Source organism: Daphnia magna, linkage group LG3, assembly GCF_020631705.1.
Source record: "Daphnia magna isolate NIES linkage group LG3, ASM2063170v1.1, whole genome shotgun sequence".
NCBI classification, from domain to species: Eukaryota; Metazoa; Arthropoda; class Branchiopoda; order Diplostraca; family Daphniidae; genus Daphnia; species Daphnia magna.
This window is the reverse complement of record NC_059184.1, coordinates 11,905,975-11,926,404: the sequence shown is the minus strand read 5'-3', so window position 1 is coordinate 11,926,404 and position 20,430 is coordinate 11,905,975. Positions and strand designations below refer to the sequence as shown.

At 38.3% G+C, this 20,430-nt stretch overlaps 2 protein-coding genes and 1 long non-coding RNA gene across 7 annotated transcripts; 2 read left to right on the top strand and 1 right to left on the bottom strand.

Annotated features, from left to right (window-relative positions):
- Positions 1 to 322: 322 nt before the first annotated feature.
- On the top strand, positions 323 to 4,032 carry LOC123470796. 2 transcript variants are annotated; one of them, XM_045171619.1, is made up of 8 exons: positions 323 to 867; positions 945 to 1,319; positions 1,377 to 1,484; positions 1,539 to 1,774; positions 1,840 to 2,021; positions 2,081 to 2,174; positions 2,239 to 2,594; positions 2,666 to 2,783. In XM_045171619.1, exons 1-7 carry the CDS (start codon positions 561 to 563, stop codon positions 2,491 to 2,493), a joined length of 1,557 nt encoding a protein of 518 aa, XP_045027554.1. In that variant the 5' UTR covers positions 323 to 560; the 3' UTR covers positions 2,494 to 2,594; positions 2,666 to 2,783. The 2 variants fall into 2 exon arrangements, with proteins under 2 accessions (XP_045027554.1, XP_045027555.1); XM_045171620.1 differs by lacking the exons at positions 323 to 867; positions 945 to 1,319; positions 1,377 to 1,484; ... (1 more) ...; positions 1,840 to 2,021; positions 2,081 to 2,174 and adding exons at positions 2,839 to 2,930; positions 2,999 to 3,122; positions 3,185 to 3,289; positions 3,354 to 3,509; positions 3,576 to 4,032 and having other exon boundaries at positions 2,366 to 2,594.
- An 865-nt stretch (positions 4,033 to 4,897) lies between these two features.
- On the top strand, positions 4,898 to 7,321 carry LOC116934775 (suppressor protein SRP40-like). 4 transcript variants are annotated; one of them, XM_045170785.1, is made up of 10 exons: positions 4,898 to 4,972; positions 5,037 to 5,118; positions 5,192 to 5,266; positions 5,362 to 5,635; positions 5,702 to 5,941; positions 6,008 to 6,097; positions 6,162 to 6,260; positions 6,326 to 6,427; positions 6,497 to 6,965; positions 7,029 to 7,245. In XM_045170785.1, the coding sequence occupies exons 2-10, from the start codon at positions 5,062 to 5,064 to the stop codon at positions 7,192 to 7,194; spliced, it is 1,572 nt and encodes a 523-aa protein (XP_045026720.1). In that variant the 5' UTR covers positions 4,898 to 4,972; positions 5,037 to 5,061; the 3' UTR covers positions 7,195 to 7,245. The 4 variants fall into 4 exon arrangements, with proteins under 4 accessions (XP_045026720.1, XP_045026719.1, XP_045026718.1 ...); XM_045170784.1 differs by having other exon boundaries at positions 5,999 to 6,097; XM_045170783.1 differs by having other exon boundaries at positions 5,702 to 6,097.
- A 95-nt stretch (positions 7,322 to 7,416) lies between these two features.
- LOC116934776 lies at positions 7,417 to 9,404 on the bottom strand. Its single transcript, XR_006644173.1, has 3 exons — positions 9,283 to 9,404; positions 7,911 to 9,221; positions 7,417 to 7,831 (listed from the first exon to the last, which is right to left on the bottom strand). It is a non-coding gene; the product is annotated as an uncharacterized LOC116934776 (long non-coding RNA).
- Positions 9,405 to 20,430: the final 11,026 nt, after the last annotated feature.

Below are 20,430 nucleotides of genomic sequence, written 5' to 3'. Positions count from 1 at the left end.
TTAATTTATATTTATGTTTCCATTAGGAAGTATAATAGTGGTCTACCTTCTTCAGCATCTTGTGAGAGATTATTTAGTACGGCAGGCTTAATTTTCACTTCTAAGAGATGCAAGCTATCTAATTTGAATTTCAATATGTTGCTGTTTTTGAAGTTAAATGGGTCCTGCTGTCGTTTTCAAATGCATTTGATTAATCATTTGAACAAATGGATGTGATTTTCAGTCAACGCAAGCCATGAAGTTCAACCAAGGTATCCCCCCTCGCAGCGCCTTCCAACGGCCACGGTAGCAACTGTACTCGCACTTTCCCACAACATAGTCTCCAAGTCTCAGGTCCAACCTTGGACTTATTTAGCGGTCGCCCATTAGGTCCAGGGTTGGACCTGAGCCGTTTGCCGTAACTATTGGTAATCGAGTCTCCAATCGATTCTCGAAGCCCCTGTCAAGAACCAGGGCAGCCATAGTGATATTATTCTTTCGTTTTTTCTCGTTTACATTTGTGGTTTTTTGCAGCGAAACAGCTTAAATTAGGTAGTGTAGATAGTAAATTGATAGAAGGGATGGATGACAAAGAGACTCAAAATTCGCCTGTTTTGACTGCTAAAGAATTGCAAGCAAGCTTTAATTCTGAAGGTAAAGCAAAAAGTGACGTTTTAAGAAGAAGAAATATACGAGCTTCGAAAAGCCTGAAAGCCGGCAAAAGTTCTTCAAGAGTGAATGGCGTTAAGCAGCGGCCTAGGATTGAAAAGAAATGTGAAGGAACAGCAGTCACAATTCCAAACAAGGCTCCAAACAAGGCTCCAAACAAGGCTCCCCGTTTCCAGTCGTATTATAACCAGATACCATGTGATATCTTTACCAACAATGGTATGCATTACCTAACTAAACACTTTTATTCTTCCTTACCATATTTTACCATCCTTTTAATCTCTTTTGGTTTTTAGAAAACAATGAAGAGCCCATGACTACAGATACTGGGGTACCGTTCATGCTGAAACATGACTATCAAGAAACGCAGACTGTTTGGAAGACTAGAATGGATACCCAAGACCAACTGTGGAGTAAAAACAGAACTTCACTTCACCAGTCAATCGTAGAAAGTTTGCCATTATGTAAACAAGCAGCATGTTCGAACTGCCGTGGAGTAGGCTCAACGCCAGTTAAATGTCAAACTTGCAGAACCTACCTGTGTGCTGCATGTGACAAAATTGTTCACAGCAAGACTGTTACACACCAGCGAGTATGTGAAGTGAAAGACAGTCTTCATCAAATGCTTCCAACTGAATTTCTAAATGGTGTGGATTCCTTGGAGACAATAGGTATGTACTGTGCTCTGGGGAAATGTGTCAACAGAATACTAATTTTACTTTTATTAGACGTTCCTGTTCCGATTCTGGAGCCAGTAGCGTGTGGTTCTTGCAATTCAATCGGTTCTGTAAGAGTGCACGCAGGTGCAACTAGAACTACTGTTGTATCTACCTTAGGTAACAAAAATTCTTAATTTTTATATTTTCTATTCATTATTTGATTTTATGTAGGGCGATTTGATGTTAGCTCGTCAGCGTTCAATTGCAACACCTGTGGAGCTGTTCGAGAGGCCACTTGTACAGAATACATTTGTTCTGGTTACTGGCCAGGATCTTACAATAGTAATAATTACTTTTTTGAGGAAAGTTTACTGCTGCTGTGGTTCCATGTTCGACATGAACTTCCTGGCTCCTCCCAGCACGGGTGGATCACTGCGGTTGGGAACGTTTCCCAACATCACCAAAGAGTAAGAAACAAAGAATTGTCTAATATCGTCCATAAATTAATAAATAATCGCCCAATAATTTCTAGATCGGTACTGTCAACAGAATTTTGTACAACAGAAGTCGCAAGGAGTTTGAATACTTCCATCACGTTGTGAAACGAGACATTTTATTTAGATTTGCGCTTGGTTGCAAGGCATGTGGAACCAGTCCACACGGACACCATGCCGATGCGTGCATGAAGTTGTACAATTTTGATTCTGTTAACGAGTAATGAACACGTTTGTCTTATAATAAGTAATAATTGATTAATTAATCTTTTCATCTAGACGAAATGGTGAGTCTCTCTTCAAAGATGAAATAATGGTTTGTGACCAAGACCAACAAAAGCACGTCGAACTTATAGAACAAAGAATACCAAGGGTATTAATTTGATTTCATTCAGCATTAAAAAATGTTTTCTTTACTAAGTTTACTAATGTTACAGTCAGCTGGAAATGCTACTTGTGGTAGGTCCAAATTTAAAGCTGGCCGTTCCAATGCCAGGAGAAAGGACACTAAAAATGCTAAAGGAATTGAGATGATGACTTGTACCCATGGGGTAATTAAGGGAATGGCTAGCTTGGCTCATGCTGAGACCTACAAGCACACGCATTTACAACAGCTGAAATCAGTTGAATCAGGAGCTACCTTTTTTGCAACGATGTTGTTTGTAAATTCAAGCCTTTTTGTGAAAAAATAGCACTAATGTTTCCTGAGCGGAAAGATTTTCAACGGGCTGCTATTGCACAGAAGTGGTTTCTGTCAAGATTCCATGGACGAGCACACAGTTGGGATTGCAGGGTGAAATATTGCAATATTTTTAGAGTTATTTTCAACTAAACTACATCTAATGTCTTTAATTTCCCTGTAAGGTTTTACACTTCGGTCATTGGTTGAATGGTGCTGCAGACTTTCTTGGTGAAGAACAAGAACAATTATTTGCAATTCAAGGTAGAAGAGCTGCCACTTCCAAGCACATGAGCTTATCTGGTACAACCTTCCATTAAAATTTTTCAAAACAATATTTGAATATTTTATTACTCAGCTCGAAGGGACGACGTATCGCAGGCTGCATTCTACAGCAACGAAAGCAAAGACATGGCCCATCCTCAATACCTCGTTAAATGTTATTTAACGGTATCTAAATGTTGATTTATTTTTAACACTTCATTAAATACCCAATCGACGAATATTCTGCTGTATAGGCTGTAAAAAATGTCCCGATCTATGAATCTAAATTAGAAAAGCGCCTTATTCAGAGGCAGTTGACGAGGGCTGATTTACCTTGCATACTGGAGTCACTCAAGTTTCGAGCTCGCTCAGTTCGAGGTAAATTTCGTTATAAACTAAAATCATTTTTTATGGCTTGTCTTAATGGTTTAAAATTTTAGATAAAATTTTTGCTTCTTCTTGGGAGCTTCAACAGCTGCAAACAGAAATAGAGGGGGAAGCTCACATGATGCAGATCTTAAAAGCTAAAAACGACAAATGTTTGGGTAAAAAAATTTAACAGCAAAGTTGTTTTGATTCCTTTCGTATGACTTCAGTCCGCCTTTTCAGATTCTAACAAAGCCAGGACACGAAACAGGAAAGAGATGAGGAAGAGTAGAAAAACGATTGACAAATGTGTGGCACTCTTATTCTCAAAATTCAAGGTTGTCGTTACCGAAAAGGAAATAGAATCCGGCATGTTTTCGTGGAACCTAAACGGTTCAAGTAACCGCGTTGATTAATTTTTGTTTATGATGATGACAATGATCTCCAACTTATTTTATTATGCAGATACCGTAGCCGAAGACTATGATCTCATTGATGATTGGATGCTAAGCCTGAGATATGCAGAAGCTATCGAGCTCAATAAAAACGAAATGGCAATGTTTATTCGATCGTGTGATCGTCTTGTTGATGGGCTAGATGGTCAGATCCAGCAAAGGAAGATCGACAGAGAGAAAATGTACGCGCCAGAATCGCTCCTGTCCGTGAGTCTCGACCTGCTTCAACGCCTGGAAATTTCCCGTCTGCTTAAAACCATAAACGACGCCACCGATCTCTTTGAAAAAGTGGTAGACGGTTTCACGTACGAAGACGAAGGTTTTTTAGATCGTGTCGAAGAAGGTGAAGCGGAAGAACTTTTATTTGATGCTGGAGATGATGACGACTCCAATTCAACCAGCGATATAGATGATTCTGACTTATCATCGGAGGAAGAACAGGATTCAGAGGATGCTGATTGTTGATGATTGCTGATGGAGAAAAATGTAGATTTCATCAGATTTATTCATCCATCAAAAGTATATCAGAGACTAGTTAATAATTATCTGATTGTATGGATGAATGTCATTTTTAATTTACAAATACAATGCATTGTTTTCTTAAATATTCTTTGTATTTAATAAGTATATGTCTTTTGCATCAGTTCATCTCTATAAAAATAAAAATGATTAAATGAATTAAATTTAACGTTTTAATAAAGCTGCCGTGTCCAGCTATGTAAATCCATATTACAACCAAACGAAGAGTCGGAAGAAGTTAAGTTTAATAGAAATGAAAAGCCCTTGTCAAGAGCTTTCGATTTTTGTGAAATTTAATTCAAAATGTTGAAACCCAAATAATCCCGTAAAGAGTTAATAATTTTTTTGTAATTTTGTCGTCTTGCGCGATACTCGGATACATCGACAAAATGAAAAAAACTACATCCTTTAGAGAATTTTGAGGGTTTCAACATTTTGCAAATATTTTCACATTAATCGAAAGCCCTTGACAAGGGCTTTCCATTTTTATAAAATTTATTTGTTTTTGACTCTTAGTTCAGTCGTTATTAATTTATGAAAATTTTCGGTATTTGGGGGAGTGGGAGGAAAGACCCAGAAACTTTGGGACGGCCGTTCGGGCATAAGTTTTTGTATTTCAGACCTCAGAAGATGTTTTTTCAAATCTTTGTAACACCAGGAATCTGAGGAACTAAAATTCTTTAAAAAATGATAGTTTTTTCATTACAAACGAGTTGAAAACATGAAAACCAATCACCGTTTCGGTCGGTGCCATTTTGGGGGAATATTGGTGAGGGTGCTTGAGGCTATTAAAAACTGTGTCTGCTAGACAAACATTGGATTTTTGAAAGTGTTGGTGTATTTTTTTGTGTGTGGTTAATTTTTTATTTCTTATTTTTCAATGTAAAGGTATACAATTTCATGATTAGTAATCGAACTATTTTAAATCTGCTTTCGTTCTACATCTGCATAGGAGAGGATGCTCACATTAGAATAGAATGTCTTCTAATAATGGGAAAAACAATTCTCGTTCCAGGAACCCACCAATGCATCGAGTATTTCAGTTAAATCATAAATATATTGACAACGAATTTCCTCACTAATAGTATATGTTTTATTGTTTCCTAGTTTGCAGAACCTCAACCAACCATCCCGACAAATGAGGAAATAACAGCTCAAGAAGCAAGACTCCTTGCCCTTAGAGTAAGTCGTGTTATTTTCCCTTTATTTATTTATCTTATAATCAATAAGTCAATAACTTTAGTTGATGTTCTGTAATCCAATTTTGTCCTTAACAGGCTGCAATGGCGACCAATGGATCTGTGAGACCTTTACGTGTTGCAGCCAAAACCATCAGAAATAAAAATAAGAGACTCGTTGCTGTGGATAAGAGTCACCTGAAATTGTTCAAGGAAAATGGTGTCCAATCAATTTGCTTGGTCCATTCTCCTAATAGTAAAGGTACATCTTGGGGGCATAATGTTTGTGGTCCTGATGCCCAGAAACTTATAAATTCGCCCATCGGCCGGGAGTTTCTTGCTAGCTGGAAAAAAATGTCTGATGGTTTACAAGGTAAAAATCATGACCATATCTTTTTGTATTTCTTTTTATCTTATTATCTTATTTTTGTTCTTGCAGCTGGAGTGGTTCCATTGAGTCAACCAGCATTGGTTGAAAATTCACTTGATGTGGGGCAGCCATTGCTAGAAAATAGACGAACCACAACTCCTGTGAATAAAGAGTCAACTCAAGGCGATGATGTAGAACGTTACGCATCGCCAGTGAACAGATCTTCCATGTCAGAGTCCGACTCTAACTTTTTGGCCCAGTCTGACATACAAACAACGCCAGTTCAATTTCCAATTGTCGGTGGTTCTGGTAAAGCTTGCTTATCATATTTGTATTGTTTTTTGAGCCTGTTACTTCAATCGTTAGACGTAGCAGCTTCCATGTCAGCAGAGTCCAACTCTAGCAGTTCGGCCCAGTCTGACGTACAAACAACGCCAGTTCAATTTCCAATTTTCGGTGATGCTGGTAATCTTGCTTATCACATTTGTATTTGTTTTCCTAGCCCGTTACTTCAATCTTCAATCGTTAGACGTAGCAGCTTCCATGTCAGCAGAGTCCAACTCTAGCAATTCGGCCCAATCTGACGTACAAACAACGCCAGTTCAATTTCCAATTTTCGGTGATGCTGGTAAATCTTGCTTATCATATTTGTATTTGTTTTCCTAGCCCGTTACTTCAATCTTCAATCGTTAGACGTAGCAGCTTCCATGTCAGCAGAGTCCAACTCTAGCAGTTCGGCCCAATGTGACATCCACACAACGCCATCAGTTCAATTTCCATTTATCAATGATACTGGTAAAGCTTGCTTATCATATTTCTATTGGTTTTCCGAGCCTATTGCTTCAACTTTACATGTATCACTAGACTTTGAAGGCCGTGCAGCGGAAAGCTCACCCAACTCCAGCATACATACTCAACCCCTACACCAAACATCTCGATCTTCAACACCTTGTCCTTCAGGACCATTTATTCCGATTCGACAGAATATGATAGACACTTCTCCAATCTCTAGGATTTCGCCATTTCTTTTTCCAATGTTTTCTGGCCAAGACAGAGCATCCCCTTGGACTAGACCGCCAACTCCTAAACCATGTAAATTGAATGATACTACGGTTGCTCCGAAAAAGCGTGGAAGAACTCCAGTTAGTGCAAACTGTGCTAGTCAAAGTAAAGTAAATAGCGAAAAAGTCAACAATACCCAAGTCCCAAGTGGCGGAGACCTCGGAGATAACCGCGTAGCCCCCCTAATGCTCAATCAAACAAGAAATTCAAAATCACTGATGCTTTTTTATCTAACGGAAAGTATTTCATTAAAGTTCCTGGCAACGAAAAAGTACGGCAAATTGTAATAAACATTTTTGTTACAATATTACTAATATTATTTAATAACATGCAGCTCATTCCATTTACATTTGATGCAAGATTTGGCATTCCTAAGCATGTCAAGATTCATGAAATGGATGCTGCTGGATAACAATCAATCAGAAAGTCAGAAACCACCTAAGAAACTAAGAAATGTTTTTATCATTCATCTTGTATATTCTTCTCCTGTTTTGTTTTAAAATAATCAAATATTGTACACAGACACGAATTACAAACAATATCACAATATATTTGGTAGTTTGAGATTAGGGACATATATTTGCATTGAAGCAATGCTTAGGGGAAGTAAAAGTAAGTGTATAATTTCAAATGACAATTACAACTAATTATTAAAAATTTAAAAGTAAGATAAAAAGTCATACCTAGTAGCATTGGTAAGCAGAAAATGACTAAAGTGGTTAGATTGCATTTCGTTCTCAAGCCCATTCAATGTGAATTTCTTTTCGATTGCAGCACATCCAGCCTTGTTGACAAGGATATGAAGTTTTGGCTCATTTGCCAATATGTCTTCAGCATACTGTCTGACTGAAGCCAAGTTGAAATGAAAAGAAATGTCATGAAAAAAGGATGTTTTTATTAGACACAGGTTGTAGAAACGTTCTCAAATAGAGGACTTTAGTGCATTGTTTAAAATTGCTAGACGTCGGTTATTGTTGTTAATGAAAGCACTTAAGCTGCAGTAACAAACTGATTGAGCATCACATTAACCACACACCTATTTCTTACTTGTATGAATATACTCAACACCTGTTAGCAGTACGGTATTCAGGTTTGATTCATCACCAGTATGCCTCAATTTTCAAACTATTCATTTACCTGGAAAATAAAAGAGTGGCAAAAGGAAATAAACAATAACAACCAGAACTATATAAGGTTTTTTATCCTATCATCATACCTTTATAGTCATTTGCCATGACAATATGGGAAGAAATTATTTTAGCTCACATTTTAGCTCACACCATGGCTGCCCTGGTTCTTGACAGGGGCTTCGAGAATCGATTGGAGACTCGATTACCAATAGTTACGGCAAACGGCTCAGGTCCAACCCTGGACCTAATGGGCGACCGCTAAATAAGTCCAAGGTTGGACCTGAGACTTGGAGACTATGTTGCTTTCCCATGAACCATGATTTGGCAACGCGGCACAAGTTGCTGAAACTATATACGTTGCTGAAGCTGTCTTGCTGTAAAAGTGGTATACAAAATACAACCCCATTAAAGCAGTACCACTGGAGCAGACAATTCAGCCTGGTCGACCGGCCGGCCACTTGTCAGGTTTTCTGACATGGTAAATTAGTTAAATGTAGAATCTCTACTACCCTACATTCTTTATTGTGTATTAGTTTGTACGTGAATAATTAAATTAGCAGTAGCTGTTGAACATGACTGCCAACCAAGACTTTGTGGAAAGCATGCTTGATTACACAAAGTATCAAACTGGCTGTGAAGGTTTGTACTTTACTTGCTGTTTTCATACTTCCTCAAAGTAAAATATGTTTTTGTTTCTTATTTTCAGCAAAAGGCCTTGTAGCACTGTCCTACGCCATATACACCAACAACAAAAGAGAATATGCATCACTTGAATCTAGTCATGCTGGGCCGTTGACTTCAGCGAGGACAAGCAACTTGGATAACTTTCTAGCAAGCCCAGCTGCAGGTTGTCATTCACCACTGAACAGCTTGCCAGCTCACATGGCTACAAGAGCTGGTATGAGGGAAAAATCTTTACGAAATGCCAGGAGTGTCTCCACAAGGCCTAGGGGTAACTACCGTACATTACAATTGTTCTTAAAAATAGAATTGAACGTACCTTTTCCTATTTGGTTTAAGTAGCTGCTCCTGTCCCCACAGTTACAGTACATATGTTCTTGTATGCTGGCCCCAATTGGTACCAAGAAAAGGCAACTGAATTGGAGAAGGTAAACATAAAAAAAGTCTACGTGGCCTCCAGGTCTGTTCAGTTGGCTGTCAATTTGAATATAGCTGACACAGCGAGTCACATCAGACTGTAAGTTTTATTCCATCATTTAATTTTATTTATGTTAGTCCATAATTTCTTTAGTTTAATTATGCTCGTTTGTTGCAGGGCATACTCTGATCTGCTCGACAGCGATTCTGAATTTGTCATGCTTCGGTGCCATGGTAATGCCAAAAAACTTGTGCATTATGATTACAACGATCAAGTGAAGTATGTCGACGCTCGTCGACTACAAAAGGTAGAAATTTTTAGATATTATGAAAACTGTTCCTTCTTTAAATTTTTACCACCTCCCAGAGTGCAGGAGTTGTTCATCTTGTCCCTGCCAAGTATTTGGTGGTTGCTCCAAAGGAAAATATCGACTTTTGGTGCCACTACTGTTTCGGGCAAGCGGAACATACCTACGAAGAGTATTATTATTTATTCTTTAACTCATTTTTCAAAATTTTTGTCAGACGACAAGAGCTAGATTTTTGTTTCAATTGACCCCGCTTTTCAATTGGTCCCATCCTCCCTACAAAATCAGTACAAAACTTAAAGTATCAGGCACGATTCCCACAATGATCGTTATATTTTAGAAAGAATGATGAAGATTCTGTAATCTATATTAAAATTGATAAAAAACGGTGATTTTGATTTTTAAAAATTATTTATTTTCGCATAAATCAAATCAAAAATCACAAAATTTCAAAATGATTTAAATCAAAATCATAAAAAAATGATTTAAATCGCGATTTAAATCATTTGTGATTTAAATCGCAATAGATTTTGACAACACTGAAAATTTATAAAAAACGGTGATTTTGATTTTAAAAATGATTTATTTTCGCATTAATCAAATCAAAAATCGCAAAATTTAAAAATTATTTAAATCAAAATCAAAATCATAAAAAAATGATTTAAATCGCAATAGAATTTGACAACACTGAATTTCAGTTTATTTCTGTTTTACTTTCCTTCAAAGTTGGAATGTTTAAATAAAATCAAGTGAATTGCAGTGAACAATTTTTTCGATGTTTTTGCGGGACGATCGATCCAACAACGGCAGCATTCCCCGTTTAATGAAAAAAAACTAGTATTTCAAAGTTGAGATCCGATAATCGAGTTCTTTTTGCTGTGAAAATAAAGCCAACAGTGCTGAAGACACGTTCGCATGCAGCCGACGATGGCAATGCACTATTATCAGAGTTGCCGCGATCGATTTAATGATCGAGATCGATTGATCGATCGATCGAGATTTTTGCGATCGAGATCAATCGATTGATCAAACCGATTTATCAGGATCGAGATCGAGATCGAAAGGGGTTGAACGAAATCGATCTTGACTGTGGCGACACCTAGTGGCGGATGCAGAAAGTTTTTAAAACATTTATTAATCAGATGACATGAAACTTTTTAAAGAGTTCAGATAGTAGACGAACTTCACGTGTTGTTTTTTTTCTATTCCTAATTCTTGCTCATTTATACATTATTAATTTATATTTATGTTTCCATTAGGAAGTATAATAGTGGTCTACCTTCTTCAGCAGCTTGTGAGAGATTATTTAGTACGACAGGCTTAATTTTCACTTCTAAGAGATGCAAGCTATCTAATTTGAATTTCAATATGTTGCTGTTTTTGAAGTTAAATGGGTCCTGCTGTCGTGAGTGGGAAAAAAATCCCTCAAAAACGTCTGGTAGCCCCACTAAATAATGCTGTTTATTGCTGTGTAATTGCTGGAAAGAATTAAACAGAAATACAATTTTAAAAAATTTAACGTGATCGATTCGATCGATTTCGATCATCGATCGATCATTTCATTTTTGATCAATCGAAACGATCGAAACGATCAAAAATTTTTTTGATCGAGATCGAGATCAATCGATCGCGAACTAGTGATCGAACGGCAACTTTGTCTATTATAATGTGCAATATTCCCTAATAAGGAAAAAAATTTAGGACATTTGTAAACAATAAAAAAATATATATAAAAATATGTATTATCGACTTCAATTACCTACAATCAGTGATCAAAATTGATCACACCCTTTCAATCTCGATCTCGATCTCGATCTGGGTCGTGGATCTATCGCTCGCTCACGATCAGCAAAAAGTGATCGAACGATCAAATCGATCTCGATCAGAAATCGATCACCACAAGTCTGCATTGAAGAGATCGATTTGTTAATAAATAGTTGTTTCATTTTTAGTTTTGACAGAGCCATAGACCCCTGGCAGAGTCCTCCACTATGGCTATTTTCCCTCTCAGAAAAGGGGTACTCTCTTGCGGGTAAATCTATACAAAAAAAATGGGGTTTTGGGTCGGGTTTGTCGGGTCGAAAGAGTGATTTTCCGCCCGGTGGGAGCGTCTCTTGCGGGTGTGTTCGGGCCCGGGACGGGTCCAGCGAACAAAACATTTTGATTTCCGCGCGCCACACCAAGTGGAAGCTGCAGCTGGCTGCACCTTTATTATGAATTTGTTTTATACGAACTACCCATATTTTCAAGCAATTCCAGAAAGAAGTTTTCTCTATCACGGATTTAAGTTTAGGCTACGTTATTTGACAGAATTGAAAATATTTAAAGCATGAATTTCAAATTGTTAAGTCAAAGTTCAAAATTAACTGCTAGATGGCGTTATGGATCACGAGGATTTAAAAAAAATAACAGCGATCATTTCTTTAGTTGAGCGCCGCCCATTTCAAAATATAAATGTGTAGAACACCGCATTTATATTTTTGCACCCATTAATGTTGCAAAACCTCGTAATTTTCACGGCCCAAATCACCTACAGCCCGATGCACCGCACAACCCGCACCGAAAAAGGTGAATGGGAACAGATCTACGTGCGTTATTCTTCTGCAGTGCGGAGTCTTCCAGTGCCCTGGGGTTGAAACTGTAACGGAAATGAAACTGCTCATACGTTGGATGATTCCATATGGAAACGACCAAAACCTGTGGCGACCATCTCACGGATTTGATCGCCACTAGGCTTTTTCGATTCATATAAATAAAAAAAAAATTTCCTCGATAGATTTTGAAAAAAAAATTGCGCGTTCGCTTGGCGTGAAGGTTTGAATTTTTAAAAAGCCCTCTTGACTGTATAATTAAAAAAAAATTTTAAGCACATTTGAATGAGTTGATTGGCTAATATATCATTAGGAACATGTTGTCATAAGGTTAAACTAATTTTTAAGACAAGGCGCGACAAAATTGAACTTTGCGCCACTTGGTGGCGCGCATTCAAAAAAGTATGAAAATGGTCAAATTTTACTCGATAAAAGATTAAATTTTAATGAACACAGGTTTATGAAATTTAGTGCAAATGTGAAAAAGACCCCTGTCAATGTGTGGTCCAAATTTAAAATTCATAGCTTAAATTTAAATTATTATTTCTTAATTTTAAAAGTACAAAAAATGTGTTTTTTCTCGAAATTGACGTTTTTCAACTTAGAAAACGGGAATGACAAGCCAAAGGAATTTCTTTAAATTTTTTACAGTAGAATGCTTATTATGTCTACTTTATCATTAAAAAAATTGAAATCATGTCATTTTTTGTTTTGGAAATATTTTACATTTCATACGAGTGGTTAAAAAAAATTTTTCTTCATAAAAAGGAATTCTTTTTGCAACAGATACGGTTTTCAGTTGCCTTTTAGTTTATTGACATACTCAGCTGGATCAAATTGAATTGGACGCCCAATATTCAGTGAAATCATTGTAAACATCCCAAACTTTCTCCTTTGTTGATGGCCTAAGGTAAAAAAATTTACTCCTAGCACTTTTTCTTTTCAAATCACTAGGGTTAATGACACAGATAATACGATCAACATTCAAGGTTAGTTCATCGCGCTCTTTAGGGAAATGAAAGCAAGCTGTTGATTCAGATCCGGTAGGATGATAAAATTTAACGATTACTTCTTCAGTTTCATCAAAGATTTCTTCAAGTTTTCCCAACCACCAATCGCCGTCGTATTCTATAGCTAAACAATTATCAATTTCCAAATCAGGACAGGCAAAAGGACGAAACCATGATGGGACTACAATAAAGGTTTCACGTAGAGTTTACTGAGTGTATCAGGCAGAGTTGATGCTATTAATTCGCCAGGAGTTGAAGTGGTTTCATAGCCATGAAATGAACGAGTACCGGAAATGGTAACTGCGCGTTTGATACTTCGTTCTATTTTCTTGCTCCACTCTTCAATTTCAGCAGCAGGGACTTAAATAAATTCGATGGCAGAAATAGCGGCTTTAGCCCAGTTGAACAAGTCTAATGGCGTCAACATTTGTTCAGTGACGTGACGTCGTTTGGCTTCTAGTCTGCCCAACTTTTTCACGGCTCCTCCAATACCGTCGGCAGAATTTTTGCCATGACCACTTGCCGAAAAAAACCACTTTGCATTCAGTCCATCAGAGTCCGCGGTAAAGAAGAAAAGGTTGGCGAAATTGTAACGATTTTTATAGTGAGCAGGACCACCATCACTGAAAAACAGGAACTTTTGGATCAGACGAGAAAGATCTTGTATCTTGGGAACCAGCGCTTGAATGAAGGAATGCACAGACTGTGCGTCATGGTTCAAATAGTCACTAATGAAACAAAAACTTTTGTGGCAAAGAGTGCCGCCAGCAGCATAGTACACAACCACATTGTGAAGCGTCGCCTGTTGACAACTCCAATGGTGTGACTGGACTTCATCTTGAATCATCAGTGAATAATTTTCAGCGAAATCAAGCAAAATTAAACATTCGTCCTCTTTCAGATTTTCCTTCAGGTTGTTAAAAAATTTTCCTTGTTTGTGTGAGACGAAATGATGTCTACAAAGTTGCTGCAGTTTCGACGAAAGTTTTTCAACAAAATCATCCGCTGTATCGATGGTTTTTTTCATAACAGTCTGGCCGTTCTCTGAAATCCATTCGGAATAAGTTACTTCATCCCCAGTGAGTTGTGACCGTAAAAATTCAGAGAGGACACTTGGATCAGTGCAGTTTCTGCAGCGAAGATTGGGATTATCTTGATAGTAGATGCAGTTCTCGTCATCGAGAGAACAGACGATCATTGAAAACATGTCCCTGTACTTGAGAGAAGGGTTCAAAGCTGCCAACATGAGTTTTGGATTTTGATGGTAAATGCAGACACACACGTTCAAAGTGTTTGTAGCTTTAGAAGTAACACACCATCTTGGCCGCAGGGAAAAAAATTTTGACTGGCCAATTTTGATTGCAGGATGTTCTTCTTTTAGACGAATATACAGCTCTTTAATACTATCTATAATTAACATTTTGAACTTTGGGACCCGTTCGCCTTACCTATTAATCATGATGACGTCTTTCATTCCCGGACTAGTCTTGCTGTTTTCTTCGTAAAATTGTATGATGGTGGACAGGTCTGAATCGCTTAGCCTTTTCCCCGAAAGTTTCGATTTAATTTTGGGTAAAATCCCAACTTCATTTCGAAGACTAATCGCTTCCTTCGCCAAAAAATCTGAACACTGCATTTCTTTTACTATATTCTGACGGTTCCAGGATTTTGGGAGCAAAGCAAGTGATTCTACTTTTCCGTTTTGTCAGACAGGTTGAGTATTGCGCTGAACCACAAAAACGGGAAAGAAGAATCACTTTTTGAAAATTTTGGTTTTCCTTTTTTTGTATGATAAATTTTACACAATGGGATAGATCTTGTCGAGAGTATAGTAAGTATAGTAACTTTACATTTCTATAAGATATTTGAATTTACGACCAAGAATAAGGTCACAAAGAATTTTTTTGAATTTTTGCTTAAATTTCGGGGAAGGGGAAATGTGTCAAAACTTCGAAACTTTAGAATGCTCGTTTGAGCATTAAACATTACTAATCATGCCTAAGATTATCATTTATTCATACCTCGTGATCCAGTGCATCTAGTGGTGCATTGGAATCTATTTTTTAAAATGAAATGACTCTAAATATTTCTAAATTACTGAGAATCCCCATGACCCCACACAGCATACGAAATGTTATCAGAATTTAGTTAATGAAATGATAAAAGAACAAGGTGTAATATATTTCACTGCAATAATAAGAAGGGATATTAGTTCCATTTAGAAATGTACGTTTCTTGCATTCAATACAGACAAGAGATGGTAATAGAGAATTTTAATTTTAAAATGACGTGATACAATTGGCGGACAAATTTTGCTTTTATGGAATCGTAGCAGAAAGTGTATTTAATATGAGAATCTTAGCTACGTGTTGAGATGGAGTTCTGAAACATGATGCATTGCTATTAAATATGCCACATCTGTTTCCCCGACCTGTTCCTCGTTATCACTATTACTTCCGCATTCGCTCCCTTCCACCTCATCGTTACTTATTTCTTCCTGGTCGACATAATCGTCATAGGAGCTTTCGCCATCAGTTTTATTATAAATAAAGTAATCTGGCATGTTTTAAAACTATTTTTGAGTTTATTATACTTCAGCGGCTATTTCCTCAGCAGGCAACCAAATTGAATTAGGAGAATTCTTAGCATTTTCCCAAGTGAATTATAGATTTTTATTTATTTTACTCGAACATTGAAGCTTTTCCTAGTCTGCCCTTGAAACTCACGGATAGTTAGATATAACCATCTTGAGGCATGGAAGAATTTCTGACGATTTTCCTGTTCCTTTTCTTCTGGGCTGGTGTTGATCCACGGCTAATCGAGTCACCGTTTTCAGCCGTTTGAAAATCGCGTGATATTGTCTCTTCGACTTTTTTTAATTTCATCTAATCGACCTAATTAATTAAGGAAATTGAAGAAAAACCACAAACATATCTTAAAAAAGAAATCCCAAACGTTCAGATGAGAATAGACACAGCGGTTTTTGCTGGGCCGGCTTTAACTTTAACTTACCAATTTCAGAATGCTAGTTCTAAATGTATGAACTGCCGACTCGGTTAAACTCTAGTGTATTATTATGACTGGCCTAACACCTAAGTGTCAGCGTATATTCGGTTCCATCTATTAGTCTTTCTTTTTCTAAATGTTGCTTGCAAATTCGATTGCTGAATTTGTGATGACCAATAACGGATGATTGTTAGTTTGAAACAATCTTTTCGCGTTTGTTGGATATCTTTGAAAGCTAATACCAGATTTGGATGGCTATGTAATAAAAGAATAACGAAAAATAAGGTTTCTTGATGCCACACATTCTTTGTTCAACGCGTGACAAGAGGCTTGTACAAATCCGATTCGATAACATTTGTTCAAGTAGAACGTAAGTTACTCAAAAATCAAAACTCCAGTCATGACGCATTATCTTTCCTTCATCTGAAAAAAAGGAAAGATTAAAATAGAGTCGACTGAAGAAAGGCAACTGGTGACTAAAAAAGTTAAGCCATCGGCTACCTGAGAGAGGTTTTCCCATTTTCAAATGCAATAAGCTTCTTGAATTAGAAACGCGATTACCATTGGCTGATTTGCTGCCAGATGTCACGATAGTTTTAAAAGGCAATGTGTCTCAGTCACGCGAAAAGAAATTGAAATTTCCATAATGACTAATTCGAACTTGACTGAATTTTTAGTCGTGCAGCCGGTTACGACGTCCCTAAGTCGGGTGGTAAAACTATCGCACGTGTGGCAGGTAAAATCATTCAGTGGATTGGTAAAGTCGCTAATATTTATACTTAAATTGATACAAAATGATTGCTTCTCTATTGTTCATTTCTTGGAAAATGAATTTTTTAAATTTGTTGAAACCATTTATGGAGCGACAACTATATGTAGTGAAGCAATGTAATCGTCTGAGACTCACCGCGAGAGTGAGCTCTTCCCTATTTCTTACCTAACTAAAGCCGTCGTCATTATAGCTAACTTCATGTGAAACCACCTCATTTGCTATTGCTACCGCATCAGCCTCTAATACATGACATTGTTTTCTATCAATACGAGTTTGATGCACTTACTCGCCGTTTCTTCAGTTCAGTTTTTCATCAATCCTAACCTCAATTTTAGCCTCGATTACGTCATAAAGGGTACTCCCCCTCGGCGGTGGGAATGTAACTTGTCCGAAAAAGCAGGCAAATATCCTGACGTCAATTCTTTTTCTTTCCATTAAATGGTGTGCCTTATTGGATATTAAGTTTGATTTACATGAGCATACACCACGACTAAACGTCACGTTGAAATTCGTGACTCTTTTTTCAAACAGAGGAACTCGTATTGGGTTGAGGACTTCTCGGAGTCTTTTTCCTTCACCAGCTATGTTGACGAAATTGTTTGTTTTATATTCCTCCATATATTTGGTATGGAAAAAATTGCCGTAAAGAACGGGGAAAGCAGGCTGGAAATTCCAGCTATGCAAACATATATGAATTACAGCCGCCACACAACGTACTATAGAAAACAAAAAGATGAATTTTTTAATTTTTACATTAGGCGAGGTCTTGATTTTCACACGGTAGCTGGGCAGAAGATAAAGGATGCTGGAACAGTCGGAACAGCAACAGCGAAAATTGCAGGTCAAGAAGGCTGGGCGAACGGACAACAAGTAGCAGCAAATGGCGAGGTGACAGCAAATACGAGCAACACGGAGAAATTAACTTGAGCAAAAATAACTAAGAGGATACCGTAATGAAAGTCAACCAGGCTGGAAATCGTTAAAAATGAATGTGTGTTTTTAGAAAAAAGGAAAATGATAAAGCTTTTTGTTTTTCAATAACTTCTATGTATTTTTTAACTCTTTTTATTCATGTAGATACAGGGGATTTAAGCACTTCGTCCTCATCAGAGTTTATTTCTAACCCGTGCTCCCGAATAACACAGTGACGTTCCAGAGACGTCCCAAACACGTCATTTTGAGACGTCTGAGATGCACTAGAAACACGAGAGATTCAGATTGTCTGACACTGGAAAAATGCGATTTCGAAGGACCAATTTTGGCCGTTCCATGAAAGAACAGATCGCCACGTATGGTTTGTCTGTATTCAAAGAATTATTAGTTTTGTTCATGACTTCTGTTTTTCATTTTCTTACTTCCATTGACTTCAGCATTTCGTTGTTCGTTATAGGTGAAAAGGGCTGTATGGCTCTCTTTTCCCGTTGAATCCTTCGATCAGCAGCTACTCGATATCTCCAAACTGGGCATCATGATTTTGAGCACCTGTTTGAGTATACAATCCATCTCGCATTGCAACTCTGCAAAAAAAAATTATAAAACGTGCCACTGTGTCATTTTGCACTCCATAGGGCGAAGCGGTGTTCGGATATTTGATGACTAGCATGCTACTCACCAAAGCTAATCTGGAAATTTTCACCCTACACTAAGCTGACGATATGGCAGTTTACGCACAAGTAAAAGGTGTTTTCGGCGCAGAAAAAATACTCTAGCCCAAAAAATAATAGGTCTACAGGTTTCAGGAATTATCTTCCGAAGGGCCAGTTAACTGCCGGCGCAGATGGTCAGTCGGGTCTTACGGGGGTGAGCCTGCCGGATTGGTATGATCTTACGCGGTTAACTTTTATCTGGTGCCGTAGCACGTTTTAGGAGCCACAGCTTTCGCCTTGATCTGGCTACGGCTAGAGGTCCTTGGTATTGCCTTCGCCGTGTCAGGCTAGAGCAATGCCGAGAGTTCTGTTGGACCTTATAGGGCTCAATAGAGATTGCGGTCGCTAGAGTATTACTCTTCGCGGTGATGAATTGGATCCCGGGTCGGCTTCGGTCGTCTCAGGTCGCAGGCTGGCTCGGCAACTGGGCTGACGGCTGGACCGGCTTAAGAGAACGGCGGTGACAGAAATCCTCGACCTTAACTGTATAAATCAGGGGGTTAAGTGGAAGAAAGACAACTTGACTCGAGATTTCGGTGAAAAAAGTGAGTGTATTTCCACGGTTGAACAGCCCCTTATATACATGGGAAAAACTAAACCGTTGTCTGATCTTCTTCGAGCGTCCGATCCTGGAATAGAGGGCACCAGTTGATGTGATGTTCCTTGCCGGTTATCGATCGGTAACCTTCCCGATAACCCTGCGGAAACTAACCCAATATTCTGGCAGGAGCACTCTGCAGGCTCCGCCTCAATGAGTTCAACCTTCACGTCGTTCCTTTCAGCCTCAACAGGTGTCGATATATGATGTCAAAATACGATCACGAGTTTCTGGCGGAATAATCAGAACTCTCCTAAATTTTTTCACACGCTTGCAAGATACCGACCAGTCCGCTACTTTTGATCCATGGTAGGCACATCCCACCGACCAACGGTGCGAAATTTATTGGCCTTACTTTCGACTAGGAACTAACGTAGTTCGCCAACGTAAACGCAAATGGAATGGAATGCCTCAGAATGAGAAACCTCTTCAACGTCCTAACACCTAAAAAATACGGCCCCAACACCCATACCTTAGCGACCCTCTTTAAAGAAATCGTGCATACAAAAATGAACTACGTCATCATAGACTATGGCGTAACGAGCTCCACCAACTTTGCTAAAATTGACATCGCAAGCCACGAGATTGTTCTAAATCCTCTACGCTGATCTCGGCCTGGAAAAGACAAAAAGAAGAATGAAATGGCTTGCATCTGGCCATCTTATCAAGCTGGGAAACATCAATCCCAACAACATGACCCCCCAAGAAGCATGTCCAATATCACCCCTGCACTCAGCGAGATAGCTGCCCTCGACTATCATCTATTCACAGCCAATCCTGATTATTCCGAACAAAGGAAAATCCTCCCGCCGTGGTCAACCCCTTCTCACTCCATCTTTTTCTTCGCCATGTCAAAATCAGAAGCAACAAAAAACAAAAAAAAGCCCATGCACTGTTTAATAGCTTTACCAAACAGCTCCAACAGACAACATTCGTAGCATTCTCTGATAGATTCGTCACTTCTGCCTACATCTCGTGTGTCTATACCATACCAGACATAAAATCCGAAGAAACATGGTTCCTTACACCCGGATCCAATATCCAAACCACCGAGCTACACGGCATCCTCTAAACCCTGGAAGCCTACTACCATTTAGAGCCAGGGGCCCCACAGCTTTACATTTTTTCAAACGCGCAAGCAGCACTGATGGCAATCAATGCTGCCCCCAAACAAAACCACAACCCAAGAATTAAGGAAATTTGGGACTTACTCAACAGCCTTAAAGATGGTGATACCCATACACACTCATCTCCTGGATCCCGAGTAATGTTAACATCCATAGGAATAAACAGGCATACAGGCAGGTCAATGAACAAGGCAATATACCGACAACAAACCTCATCGCTTATATCCTCGCTGCACCTAGGAAAATATAAAAGGAAATGGTTAGTCCATACACTCACTGAACTGAAAAACTCTGACAAACCCTGCTTATGTTTCAGAAACAAACTTGGCATCAGCGAGTGGTATCACCAACTGGTTAAAGTCTATTTTACCCGACCAAATATACTAAACTGAACTTAATTTACTTACCTATATTCAATTAACTAAGCTGGGCCAAGTGCGAGTGAAATGA